Source organism: Humulus lupulus, chromosome 2, assembly GCF_963169125.1.
Source record: "Humulus lupulus chromosome 2, drHumLupu1.1, whole genome shotgun sequence".
In the NCBI taxonomy this organism is placed as follows: Eukaryota; Viridiplantae; Streptophyta; class Magnoliopsida; order Rosales; family Cannabaceae; genus Humulus; species Humulus lupulus.
This window is the reverse complement of record NC_084794.1, coordinates 280,512,150-280,526,081: the sequence shown is the minus strand read 5'-3', so window position 1 is coordinate 280,526,081 and position 13,932 is coordinate 280,512,150. Positions and strand designations below refer to the sequence as shown.

General features: G+C 36.9%; 2 protein-coding genes across 10 annotated transcripts in view; both read right to left on the bottom strand.

Annotated features, from left to right (window-relative positions):
• Positions 1-7,024: 7,024 nt before the first annotated feature.
• LOC133819519 (outer envelope pore protein 16-2, chloroplastic) lies at positions 7,025-9,647 on the bottom strand. The gene is made up of 7 exons (XM_062252789.1): positions 9,010-9,647; positions 8,857-8,908; positions 8,680-8,766; positions 8,432-8,463; positions 8,306-8,339; positions 8,114-8,181; positions 7,025-7,973 (listed from the first exon to the last, which is right to left on the bottom strand). The coding sequence occupies exons 1-7, from the start codon at positions 9,148-9,150 to the stop codon at positions 7,830-7,832; spliced, it is 558 nt and encodes a 185-aa protein (XP_062108773.1). The 5' UTR covers positions 9,151-9,647; the 3' UTR covers positions 7,025-7,829.
• A 141-nt stretch (positions 9,648-9,788) lies between these two features.
• LOC133819518 (uncharacterized) overlaps positions 9,789-13,932 on the bottom strand; it is a 10,710-nt gene continuing 6,566 nt past the window's right edge. For 3 of the 9 annotated variants that reach the window (XM_062252784.1, XM_062252787.1, XM_062252788.1), the window contains 8 exons: positions 12,969-13,067; positions 12,147-12,364; positions 11,937-12,051; positions 11,714-11,845; positions 11,522-11,629; positions 11,344-11,453; positions 11,149-11,253; positions 9,789-11,042 (listed from right to left, as the gene is read on the bottom strand). In XM_062252784.1, the coding sequence (XP_062108768.1) occupies positions 10,490-11,042; positions 11,149-11,253; positions 11,344-11,453; positions 11,522-11,629; positions 11,714-11,845; positions 11,937-12,051; positions 12,147-12,364; positions 12,969-13,067 (1,440 nt within the window). In that variant the 3' untranslated portion in view covers positions 9,789-10,489. Of the gene's footprint in view, positions 11,043-11,148; positions 11,254-11,343; positions 11,454-11,521; positions 11,630-11,713; positions 11,846-11,936; positions 12,052-12,146; positions 12,365-12,458; positions 12,889-12,968; positions 13,068-13,932 lie in introns of those variants that run through there. The other 6 variants (XR_009886378.1, XR_009886375.1, XR_009886377.1 and 3 more) reach the window with 4 other exon arrangements.

Sequence of the window (13,932 nt, the reverse complement as noted above, 5' to 3'; positions counted from 1 at the left end):
CCGAGCTACAACTACTGGTCGCTATACTACTGACTCTATTATTCATACACTCACTATCTGGCACGAAGAAGTCTGGCCCTAGATTTGGAGTATACGTAAAATTGCCGTCCCCATCAAACAAGTGGCAGGGAATTGGCAAGCTATTTAAAAGCAAGATAAAAATACCGTTTTCATATGAGGATTCATCCAGGTCTATGACAAACTTTTTTGCCTTTTGTTTCCCCTTGCCTTGGGGCGCAGAAGGCCTCTCTGCTGAAGGGACGCCAGTGGGTTCCCTGATCGTAACCCCCGTTGGCCTCCTTCAGGGAGGAGACACCGGGGGTAGCTGCTCGGGATCCCCCTCGGCTGTGGCATCTGTTACCACAGGTCCTCTTGTTTCATGGCGAGGAGCCAGGAGGCTAGATAGCCTCAGATTTTCATCGGTGACCAGGGACTTGACGCTTTTTTCTGCGTCTGCCATCCTGGCCAGAGCATTGGACCTCAACACCATGTCTGGTGTTGGGTCCGGACGTAACCATGGTCCTGAAAGGCATAGTATACTTTATAAAGGTTCATGAGAATTTATTAAGTAAAAGTAGCGACCAGTGAAAAAAGCATTTACCTTCGCGAGCGAAGGCCAGGTTGTTCGTAGTCATGTCCGGCGTGAGGAAGTACTCCCTACTGTACTGCCCCACGTTGGAAATGTGGGTAGTGTCACTCAGGAAAGTTCGGCTAGTCTCCTGGTGACAGAGATGGAAGAAGCCCATCTCATATTGTTAAGGGTTGGACTTAAGGTCGAAGAGGAAATTGACCTCATGAGGAGTGGGTTCTGGCCATTTTTTAAGCTTATAGAGGATATAGAGTGCGGCCAGCATTCTATATCCATTTGGAGTAATTTGAAAGGGGGCGACACCGAAATAGTTGGCCACCCCCTGATAGAAAGAATGTAGAGGGAGGATAGCCCCCGCCTCTATGTGATATCTGGACCAAGCGCTATAGACACCCCCGGGAAGGTTAGCTCTTTGGTCAGCAGCCAGGATTGTGAGATTGACTCCTGTAAGAGGATACTTCCTGCTATAATTGGCAAGCATCCGAGGAGTCACTTGGCTGGTGAGGGAGAGATACCACTCGACATCAGGAAGGTTTTGATGTCGAGGGCGGGCCCTGACTTGGATACGAGGGTCTGGGGCGGCATTTTCTCGACCACTAGTCGAGGGAACCCTAGCCTGTAATCAGGCTGGGCAGGAGAATTTGGACTGTTTTCAGAGTCAGGTCTTTTCTTGCCTAGAGATTTAGAGCGGGCCATTTGAGGTGGCGATGGATGAGGTCTAGAGGAAGATCGTGAAAATGGAATCTCGTGAACTCGGTCGATCGGTTGTTCTTCGCCTTCGAGCAGTTGGGCAAGACGATCGTCGTCGATGGGCCGCTCACCTCCCCACAAATCTGGCATTAAAGTTTGCAAACACAAGAATGGGGAGGTGAGGATGAAGAATTTTGAAAGTTTTTTAGAATAACGCTGGTCGAGTATAAAAGGTAAGCTTTTATACAATAGTATTCTAACAAAAAACTAAAAAATTTCACACGAACAGTTTGAGAAACAGATCAAAAGTGAAAGTAAAAAGTTTTTTTTTTTAAAAAGGTTTTTCAACTCCTTTTAGGGCAGGAAAAACCTGGTTTTTCAGCTAGCATAAAAATTGAATTTTTACTTCGGTTTTACGTCCTAAAGTCATGATCTTAACTATCAAACTAATTCGTAACTCCTTAGTAACAGAGAAATATCACACAACATTCAGTATCACTTATTAAACCCCCCTACTGACATGCATTTCAACCCAGAAACGAGTGAACCCAACAGTCGGTCTACAGAAGCATGCACGGCAAAAATATAAAGCGTAAGAGTCCAGAAACTTACTAGGATGAAGATCGTGGAGGGTTGAGAAATTTTTCGGGCGTAAAAGGGTTCACAGACTGAATCTTGAAACGCCGAAGGACGGTCTTCAGAGGGAAACAGGGGCTCTGGTGTTAGGGTTTCTTGAAAGAGTGATGGCTTGAGTAAAAAGGAAAAGGAGACTTTGAAGAGGCTATATATATATTTTTATCCGTAAGCATTAAAAGGAAGTAATCATCAGCTTCCCCTTTTTCGAAGCGTGGGGAAGGGTGATAGCCGTCGAAAGGTTACTTGGGAAGCGAAAAGTCGTGATTAGACAAGGGTAGGTTGCTTTTTCCAAGATTGCACGAAGTGTTATGATAGGTATGGTAGGGTAACCGAAGGGTTGTATCCTCAAAAGTTTATTTATTGCTCATAATAAATAAACTTGGGGGGCAAATGTTATCCAAAAAACAGGCACGAATGACGTGGCAAGTGATTTCTGGACACGTGGCTGACACCTGGCGGAGTTCTGCTAGGGTATCGATCAGTCAAGATATTGCAAGCAAAAGGCAGTCGAAGTTTACTTGCAACCAGTATGGTCGCAGGTTCCGCGTGTCTCGTGATAATTTTATAAAGATCTTAGTCAATCCCGAGATTGACTCCAATGATTTCATGAATATCCGATTATTTAGGAAACAATATCTGTAACAAATTAATGTAATCCCCCTTGAGCCTATAAATAGAGAAAGATAGCTCAAGGAAGGGACTTTTGGCTTTCGAATTATTTGAGACTAGAGTGATTCTATGTGATATATTGTCTTGTTCTTCAGAGGTTGGTGAAACTCATTGAACCCTAATTCTTTGATCACTCCTTTGAATCCTATATCAATAAGAAATCAAGTGGACGTAGGTTGTTACCAGATTCTGGGGCCGAACCACTATAAATTCTTGTGTTTTTTATTGTTTTTTGTCATCACATTCATTTCAACGTGTTTGTCCACATCAAGCATATTTGACTCCATGTCAGTTGGCCAAAATCAAGGTCAACACCTATTAATAACACTTAGATGCACGTTTATAACCAAAGAACTCGATTAGCAAGTTAAGCCCGGTTCAAAGTTCACAGTAACGGTCTTGGAGTAACCAGGGTGTTACAAAGACATATCGAGAGGATCGTCATCCTCCTCTAGCACCTGCTTACCCTTCCCTTTGTCCGCGGAAGGTGTTGGAGCCCTTGGGCGAGGAGCATTCTCCTGCTCTCTAATACTAATCCATGTTTCCTTCCCACTTTGACAGACAAGGGTCGCTTAAGGCTATTCAATTGCCCCACCTCCTTGCCAACTACCGGATTGGAAGATCTTCCACCAGCTGTACCCTCAATAGTGCCTCCCATGTTGTTTTGGTGGGCATCTAGCAGACCGACCCTCCTCAGATTGCCCCTCGTCACGAGCAGCCTGCAGTTTTTCTAATCGAAGGAAAGATTGTTTAAGGCTGCTGCTCGCCTTACCATATCAGACGTAGGAAGATGTCTTTCCCACAGACCAAAAGTATAGTAAGAGAAATAAAACTAAGCATTGGTGTAAAGGAGGAGTGCGAAGGAGAAAAACAAAGGATTATTGTTACCTTATCGCTGGAAGGCCAAGTTATCTGGGATCAGGTCAATCATCAAAAAATATTCCTTGAAATAGCCACCCACATTGCTCCTAAACGTGAGTTTCGTTAGGAACACCCGGGTCGTGTCCCTATAGCAGAAATAGAAGAATCAAATGCCCCACTGTCCTTGGTTCGACATTAAGTTAAAAAGGTAATGGGCTTCGTGAGGAGTGGGAGCAGTCCACCCTTGGTTGCGATAAATAATATATAATGTTGAAAGCATTAAATATCCACTAGGCGTTATTTGGAAAGGAGCAATGTCGAAGTATCTAGCAAAGTCCTTGAAGTAGCTGTGAAGGGGGAGAGTAACGCCAGCCAAAATATGGAAACACGACCAGACACTAAAAGTACCACCAGGAAGGTTAGCACGCTGGTCGACCTGAGGGTTAACCATATTTATCCCCCAAATTCCATACTTTTTAGGGTACTCCTCGAGAAGGCTGCTCGTGAGGGTAGTAGCAAGGACTATGTATCGGGGCACGTTCTTCCTCTTACGAGGCCCTTGCTAAGCATAGATTCTTGTGATGTCGGTCACCTGCTCTTGCGGCGGTTGTTGCGTTGTTGTTCTTGCTGCAGGCTTTGTTTTTGTTGTTGTTGAGGAGGTTGTTGTTGCGACAGTTGTTGCTGCCCATTGGTTGCTTGCCTTGCAACCTGGGGATCTGTAACCGACTTTGTCTGGCCGTTTGTTTAATCCTAGTCATATCTGGAGAGCAAAAATCAATAGTTACAGCTTATTCAACAAATGTAGACTTGCTTGTTGCCCTCTCACTAGTCGGAATTTCGACCAGGAGTGGATCAACATAGTCAGGGTAGATAACAAAAGTCCAATCAGTTGGAAGGAATTTCCTTATTCCTTGGTCTAATTCCTCAACCATACGACAATATTCCTAGTTGGGAACAAAATAAAAATCATAATGAGAATGAGAATGCTCACCAGATTCATCAGTAGCTTCCGAAATATTACGATTGAGATCAATGTCTGGTCGAGTCCGTTCCACTTCATCGACCAGCATTTGTAGCAAATCCAGGTCAATTGAATAATCTATTCCCCAATGATCGCGTGGGCACATCTAATAACAGATAAAGGTGAAGTGAGTTATTCAACCATCTTATGTGTGTGCCTAATAAATGTGAGCTGCTCGAAAAACACAATTTTGCGCTTGAGCAGAAGCTAGGTTGGATCCAAAAGGCAGTTAAAAAGTTTTACATGAAAACTTTTCACTTGCCTTTTGGAGGGAAAATTCCCACCATTTTTTCCAAAAAAAACAAGCACTATCTCCTCGATTTTTTGGAATTTTCTCGATGCATCAACACGATGAAGTATATCTCGAAGCCTAAATCATTTTCCTACTTCCCAAACAGATATTTTCCCAGAAAATCGTTGGCTTTTATAAGAAAAAAGCAAATTTTTCACGTGAAGATCAAGAACACAGAAGTGTAAAATCTCCAAAAATGCATGAAAAACAATGTAACAAGTAACAAGAAATCATGCAAATGCAAATAGTAGTTCAAGAAACTTGTTGTTATAGAGATTTTGAGAAAGGATTTGGGAAAATTTTAAGGTCAGGAGGAGAAAATGGAGATTCGGGTTTGAGAGAATTTCAGAGAGATGAAAAGTTTGAGAAATTTGAAAGAGTAAAATATGATAAAAGAGGTGAAGGCCTATCTATAGGCAACGGATCGTGTGCGACCAAATGACGTCATCCAAGAAATTTCACCATGACTTTTTGAGTTTATATGGTGTCGCACGTGTAGGTCGGTGAAAAATTCTCTTTTTTTGCTAAAAAGGTACAACGATGGTCATGCAAAGAAGCAAGTCAGACACTTAGGAAACCCAAAAGCTGTCAATTACGAGATCGAGAAGACGTGATCATTGTCTATAAAGGTGATACTGAGAGCTGTAAATATCAGAAGTAGAATCAATAATTCTAAACTAAATTAAAATCTTTAAACTAAACTAAATTTAGTTTATACATATTGAGTTTAGTTTTTTTTAATTATATTTGGATTGAAAATTACTTATGTTTATTTATTTTTTATTTATTGGATTTTATATAATTAATAAATTTTAAAATCAATTTTTTATTTTTTAATTTTGAAATGATTTTTATCTACTTTCTAATTTAAAATCAGTTAATTAATAATAAAATATTTTTAATGTCACATCAACAAATCATTACTTAGACAAAAATTTACAAGTGCTATAGTTCACAGGAGGAGAAAAAGCATTTTGTCTTTTTTCAAAAATAAATAAATTAACAGCTATGGTTATGGCAAAGATCTATTAGTTTTTGTCATTTTGGTTGCACTAAAATTTAAGCTTGTGTGTTTATATTATTTTATTTTATTTTAAATTCATCTTTGTGGTTTGGTTGCAAACCTTTTTGTTTAGCTTTTATGATAGTAAAAAATTATTAGTTTATCGGTATCATTTAGAGTGTAAAGAGTGGTTACTTTTTGTATAAACACTTGAGTTTAATTTTATTGATGTTGGTGGGTTTTTTAAAAAATATATATATTTTAGTTAAATAGATACTAATCTTCGTCAAGTTACTAGATTATATAAGTTCTTGTTGTTATTGGTTTACATTTTAATTTTTTATTTTTAAATGTTTGAGTTCAGTTTTTTAAATTAGCTTTTTTATTTACTTTTTAGTTTAAATATGTTGTAACTATTGTTAGTTTTAGAATAAATAGTTTGGTTTATTTGATTTTAGTATTTATTGTAATGCACTGTTTATTTATTTATATTTTTCATAATTTAACAATATATACCATTACGTTTATACAATAGATTCATCAGTATCTATTAAGTTAAGTAGAAATCCCAATTAATTAGTGTAAAATTGCATATTTTAAGTGTTATTAAATTATTTATTTCATGATTTTAGATGCAAACTTATTCAAGTTAATAAAAAATTAATCATTCATACATCCATAAATAAATAAATAATCCATTAAAATTTAAAACATTTTTTTATCTAAATGTTTAAAGTTAAATTTAGTTTCAACATAAATAGTCATGTAATTATATAACTGAGGAATTGGTAGGAGTGCTCCCCTATCTTTGCCTCCGTTAACAATTTTAATCCTTCTATCACTGTCTATTTCCCGTGGGAATCTCCAAAGAGCCCATTTATTTAGAAAATTAATTTTTTTTTTAAAATGAATTACATAAAAATTAAATTTTGCACAATATTTTTAATTTAAAAAAATAAAATAACACACAAAGAAATATATGAAATACATAAAAAAAATATATTAAAAAAATAAATGTAATTTATATATATATGAAATACATTAAAAAAAATATTAAAAAAATAAATAAAATTTATAATATTAAAAAAATAAATAAAATTTATATAGAGCCGTCAGCGCAGATAGCGTCATCCCTATCCCCACCTCAATCGTTTAATATTCGGAAATAAAAAATTATTCTCATCTCTACCCCTATCTCTATTTTCTATCCCTATCTCTATTTTCTATTTAGAGAGAGAATCCCCATTTATTAGGTGGGTCGTCCCATAGTACAAATATGCATTCCTACTTGTAATAACAAGCTTTGGTGGATAATTCATCCGTGAAATGTCCTTCCTACCCATAGGGCTGGAGAAAATTTCCATCTCTATTTGACCATCAATTTGTTCAAATACATAATTACATGGATATTAATTCTCACCAGAATCATGCCTATAAAATAGAAATTTTACACACATTTGGCTTAAAGTACCCAGACAATTATGTTGTCTCCTCCCCTCCTGTTGTTGATCTGGTAGGTACACTCTAAACCCTTTATTACTACTGTGAATCTGGCTCCTTGTTAATTATTTGCTTTATGTGAATATCTATCTGATTTTAATGCTTACAATTTCATCTCTACAGGAAATTCACAGTATTATTTTTGTACATGTACTAATTAATGCCCCTTAATGCATTGTATGCCCCCTTCATCGACTTTTAGCTCGAAAAAAAGAAAAAAAAAAGTTTTGCTAGACCATGATTTAAACTAAAGAATTAACATTACAGACCAATAAAAAAAATGGCAGTAACATTTTTGGTTCTATGTAGATTCTAAAACTAAACATGTTATTAATGCTTGAAATTTAATCTAAAAAAAATGGCTTATCTTCCTCTTATGTGAGCCTATTTTGTTTATTGAATTTTTTTGTCTATAGGGCATTTAGAGAATAATAATAATAATAATAATAATCCAAACTGCCTAATATCTGTACTTATTATAAATACTGTGTTCATTGCTGTGGTGGTAAGGTAATATTATGATGAACCAACACTAGAAAAGTAACCAAACTAAAGACGCCAAATTGAATTAAAAGATGTGAGAGAGAAGATTTGCAGCTGTGGAGATGGCAGCTCCGGTTATGGCACATTGGACTACTTGCTCGTGTGACGACTCCTCCGCCGTAAGTGCCACCGCCACCCCAGTCAGTGCTCCTGCAACTGCACTGTTTTTCTGCACCAAAACAAACATTCAAATTCATTATAATTCTTAGTAGTAATAAGTATTCATTCAATCACTACCACATATGATATGACGATCATAATCATACACTTTTATATTTGAAAATAATAATTCAGAGTGGTCTGTCTTACCCAATCATGAGCTCCTCGAGCTTCGGCCAGTCCATAGGTGAGACCTGAATACACTCCACCAGCCAGTCCTGCCATATATATATATATATATATATATATATGTATGTATAAGCAAGAACACAACAGAGTGAGTTTTAAATGGTTTTCAAGTAATTAAAAACATTGAGCTAATGAAGCTGCTCTCACACTCACCCCATTGTAATGATTCTTTTCCTGTGCTCTTCACCTGACAAATTGCAGAATTATTAACACACATTAGTTTATACTAACAAGAAGATTAATGGAATATGTATGAGTATAAATATACAAAGGACTCACCATGGCTTCAAGAGAATTTCTGTTGGTTTCACCTGAAAAGCTCAGAGTATCACCATCAAGAATAGTTGGTAATATTAGTAGCTTATTTTTATTGTTATATCTATCAATATGCTGATATGTATATGTATATATATATATATAGACTCTTGGTATTGGGATTCATAATAAGTTTAGGCATCTCATGACTCTAAATCTTGAAACAAAAGGTATAATAGTAAAAGTAGGAAGTAGAAAAGAGGGGCAAAAACCTCTGAGGTCTGGGAATCGACTCTTCTTGGCAGCTGATGAGACATCTGAGGTAATACTACCCACACTACTAGAAGAAGAATCAAGTCCTGCATTTATTTACTGGAAAACTAATTAACACCTGACCTACCTAGATATATAATCATATCTTTATATAAGAAGAAGAAGAAGAAGAGTACCTTCAAAAGCAGTAAAATAAGCTACTCGAGATACGGCCTGAACAGCTCCAATCTGAGGATGAAAACATCATTCATTTTTGTATGAAGGCACGACATGAGTAATGTATATAATATAATATATATATTAATAAAGAAGAGAGAAAGAGAAATGACCCCAGCAGCTTTGACGAAAGTATCAGCAATGCGATTGAGGAGAGGATGGCCCAAGTCTAAGAAGCCACCTTTATCAAAGCTCCGAAGCTCATCCATGAACGTCCTCTTATCCAAACTACTATTGCTACTATTACTGTTCATCTTGCTGCTTCTACTCTTTCCCTTTATTTATAAACCTTCTCTCTGCTCTTGCTTTTTGACCTCTTTATATATATATATAACCACAGAGAGAAGAAGAAGAAGAAGAAGAAGAGAGTTGGGAGTTAGAGTGGTACGGCGCCGACACGTGTGCAAGACATTTACGTAGGTGCCTTCTGATCTTGACAACAGTTGGAACTTCGTGGCACTCATTAGAAGTGCATGACCACGTGGCTTTACTCTAGCTAGAGTCAGTAGACTACCTACACATATTTGAGAACAGAGCTGAGCTGAGCTGATACCACTACATAATACCAAATGGGCGTATCTAAATCTCATTTTTATATATAAAAAAGTGATCATAAACTATCACGCTCGTAGTTACTTGCTATAAATATAAATGCTTGTTATTAAACTTATCAACATCGCACACTGAAAGTGCATTAGGAGCTTTGGGAGTTGTATACTTAATTGAACGCCTTTTCTCTTTTATGAAAATTTATTGAATTTTCGTAATATTAACACTACTGAATAAATTTATCAAATTACAATTGATTGTACAATAGCTCAGGCTTTCACTGTTACAACTAAAGAAACCTCAACCCTAAAACCCCAAAAGATAAGCTTTGCAAGTTGCAACATTAAGTTCAATAATTAATTTACAATAATCTATATAAATGAGGTTCCAGTTCAACTACATTGGAGAAAAATTGGCCTCTTCCCTTTCGTCTCAGTTACAACCACCCTTCCATTCCAGCACAAAACATTGAAGAAAAAAAGTAAAAGGAACACTATGCAAGGGCATATATGTTGGTGCCCTCTCCTTCTCTGTCTCTCTGTGTCTCTCTCTCTCTCTTTCACTCTCTCACTCTCTATTACATGTTTATATTAGAGCTTAAAAGTAACTCGTAGTGTCAAAAGAAAGAAATGAAAGAGAAAAAAAAAAAAGAGATTTGGATAAAAAAAAAAAGAAAATCAAATGCTGAAGAATGTTTTACAAAATGCAACACTACCAAACTCGAAGCCGCAAAAGCCAGCTGAAGGGAGGTTGGTTTGGTTATATTAAGACAGGGCTCAAATCGTAGGACATTCTTTCGGCCTCCAAACGGCTCTATACAGTATTATCTCTCCCTCCTATCCGTGATGGAGATCCTTAAACCTAAATAATTCATAACCCATCCCATCCCTCTTGTTGCTTCTTCCATTTTGCCATTTTTTTTTTCTTTTTTCAATTTTGTGTCGTTCCACTGGCCACGGCTTGGGACTGCGTTCTGGTGCCATTCACGATATTCAATTAACAAACAAGAATAGAAAGCCCTGCTGACTTATTCTGTAGACCAAGTTAGGAACCATTCACAGCCATTTCCGGCGAGGACTTGGGTGGTATCAATGCACAATCATCTCCACTCAACTGCCTGTTTTCGGACGGGGCTGCTACATGCAAAAGCTCTGTACAATTTCTAGAAGATGCTGCCTCGTCCTTCTCTCGGTGGTTCTCATCAGGTTCAAGGCTGTTGTTATCAGGACAGTCTCTGGAAACGGCATGCTCATTCTCCTGATGATGATTTACCTCACCTGAACTCTTGTTATCCTCGTCGGCTGTGTGAGAAGATACGAGAACTGTGCTTGCAGTTTTATTGCAGGGTAGCACTGCCTGGCTCAGTGTCGTACACAAAGCAGCAAATACATTGTCCTTTGGTTTCGAGTTTTTACCTATTCGATGCTTCTTTCCTTGCTCAAGTTCCTTGTCCTTTAAGGGCAATTTCCGCTTCAACCTTAAGGGGTCTATTATTGTTCCTTCATCTTCATCATTTTCAGGTTGTTTCCTTGGTGGTGGTTTGTAGTCTTCATCATCCTCATCATCATCGTAATCGACCAGACCAACAGAGTTGGGACTGCAAAAGTAGAAAAGAATGCACAAATTTTATAGCAGAGTTGTTATTAAAAAAGCAAAACAATCCCGTTACTTTTTTCCTTTTTTTAAAATAAAATATAAAATACCTTGAAGGGGTGTAACTTGAAGCTACTCCATTTGCTATAACAGGTTGGGCTACTACTTTTTTGTTGTTATTTGGCATTGATGCTGATGCCGTGTCCTCTTCATCACTAATTACACGGACAAGTATTCAGCTTAGTTCTCAAGTTGCAAACCTATAAGTCTAGTCATTTCAACCTGCAACAGAATTTAATTTATACCTGTCCTCGTTGAAATATTCTTCTTCCTCTTTCTCCAAAGCACGCTCATCAATTCTCTTTCTAGGCTCCGCCACAGTAACAGTGCTTCTGGCTCCACAAGTCTCTAGACACTGCAGAAATACATGTCAGTCCAAGCACTAAACCCAGTGATAGAATAAGTTTAGCAAGGAGAGAGTACCTGCTCGTATTTCACCTTTAGAGATTGTATGGACGTCAAATACTCAAATTTTTCCAATTCATTCCAGAATGAATCAACTATATATTTAAGTAATGATTTCATGTTTTCCTGCATGTAACGAAAATGTAAAATGTGAATTACACTGACTGTACACATCTAAAAAATGAAAAGGAAAACGTATAAGAGAGGCACCTTTCGTATAAACTCAAAAAGGTCTAGAATGGCAGAGTTGAGCAAGTTATAACGATTTCCATTGCGAACAAAGGCGTCCACAATTGGCTTAAAAAGGTTATTCTTAGCGAAGTGATTTATCAGATGCTCATCCTGCAAATTCATATATTCTTTTAATGCATTAGACAACTCGATAATGTTTTCTGTTGAATAAATTTTTCATGGTCAAAACTATTTCACTCACCCAACGGGTAAGGGTAGAACGAACAAATCGAACAGCGGCAACAACTAGGTATTTTTCCCTTCTTCGAGTCAGTAGCAAAACTTTATCTATCATATTACTAAGGAGAAAATTACACCTGCAGAAAACAGATGTAGAAGCAATTGAGCGTTAAAGGCCAAATAGCATAAAGTTACTTCACAATGATTGCACAAAAAGAATCTGAATCATTACTTTATTCTATAAGGATGGTGAAGAACACAAAAGCATAGCAATTCACATATGTTCGACAAAATTTCAGGCTTCACGATATTCTGACTTTCGACTTTTTCACCAGAGCCCGAAGATTTACCAATTGATTGAGCAACACCGTCTGAAGGACATGATGCCGTTATGACATCAATTAACTGACCCAAATGCTTCTCATAGAAAATTTCAATAATGGTGTCTCTCTGCAACACAGCACAACAAACAAACCAAAAGACTCAGTACACCATACAAGTACAAAAATCTATAGGGAAAAGAAAAACAAAATTTTCATCTTACACTAATGACAAGTTTTCCAACAATTCAGCAGAAACATAATAAACTACAAATCAACATTCAAAATGTCACCTGCATAAATAAATTATAAAAATGTTGCAAACCCAAAATGCAGAATCATCACATACACGAGCATAATGTTTTCCGTCAATGAACAATTTACAACAAATAAAATTAATGTAATTAACTAAATACACAAGGAAAACTATGGAAAAAGTTAAGAAAACATTTATTTAAAAATATATATATACACATATATACGCATGCTAATCTGTCAAATTCAATCATATGATACAATCAGCAAGACTTTAAAGTTCCCTTTAACCCCAAAAGGTAGCAATGCCAGATTGGGGACAGCTTCTGTGCTGCGCTTCAATCAACTCAAAGAAGTCTGGGATTACACAGCAAATAATTGCAGACATCATCACAAGTTCTTCAAGAAAAAAATAAACATCATGACCAATTTAAAATAAACTATTATGTGTATACAGAATGAATGACCAAGGCAGGCACCTGAGCTCCTGACAATGTAAATGAATCTAGAAGACTGCGAAGAATTTCAAGAAATTGGCAGTGCATATCATCCCCAAAATCTGTTAGCATTCCTTTCACCTGTAAGTAGAGAAATGACAAGTTAATATTGTTTCAAGTAACATGCTTCCGTATTCAAAATGCAGACATTTCTTCAACAATTAAAAGAGTGATCCATTTAAATTACAGATACCAGGCTATAATTCTTAAAAACAGTAAATCAAAACATCAAGGTCATGTTTGCTAATCCATAATGAAAGAAATTCGTAAAGAGGAAAGGTTGAAGTGCATTACAAAACTTTTTTATTGTACTCCATAATTTAACTAGCAAGTGAGCGCGTTCACTAATACCTGTTTCCTAAATGTGTATTTACTTCGAAAAGAAAAGGCTTCCCTTATTTCCACTCCATTAACAGTCCCATGTGTAAGTAATGTGTTTACGTTGACAAGGTTGCGCACTCATAAAAAATAGGAGGAACACCAAGTTTGTATTGATAATCTAGGAAGTTCAAGAGCCTGGTCTCTCTAATAAATAAGCAATGTCAAAATACAGCCAAACTTCTCAGCTCCAAACCAAGTCTCTATATCCCCAATTACCCCACTACCATTTAACAGATTTCTCACACTTACCCAAGCTAACCGTTTATTAGAATATTCTCTAGCAGTAGCTAAATACTCTAGGCTAATACCATTTAACAGATTTCTCACACTTACCCAAGCTAACCGTTTATTAGAATATTCTCTAGCAGTAGCTAAATACTCTAGGCTAATACCCCGCTTCTTGTGGTTCCTCTTAGCGTAAGTAAACAATATTGGTGATCTATACCGTTCCCTTATTTCTTTAACAGCCTAATGTGCAAGGAAAAAACTTCCCTTATTTCTATACCCTTTAAAATCACATTACAATTTACAGACTAGTAAACACAGCCTTGTACTGATGCCTAAC

Excerpts from the sequence above, each read along its gene's own strand:
- LOC133819519 (XM_062252789.1), bottom strand. The coding sequence starts at position 9,150 with ATGAACAGTAATAGTAGCAATAGTAGTTTGGATAAGAGGACGTTCATG. Across the intron at positions 8,767-8,856 it reads TTATTTTACTGCTTTTGAAG|GACTTGATTCTTCTTCTAGT; the intron begins GTACTCTTCTTC and ends AAATAAATGCAG. Across the intron at positions 8,182-8,305 it reads AAAAGAATCATTACAATGGG|GACTGGCTGGTGGAGTGTAT; the intron begins GTGAGTGTGAGA and ends TATATATGGCAG.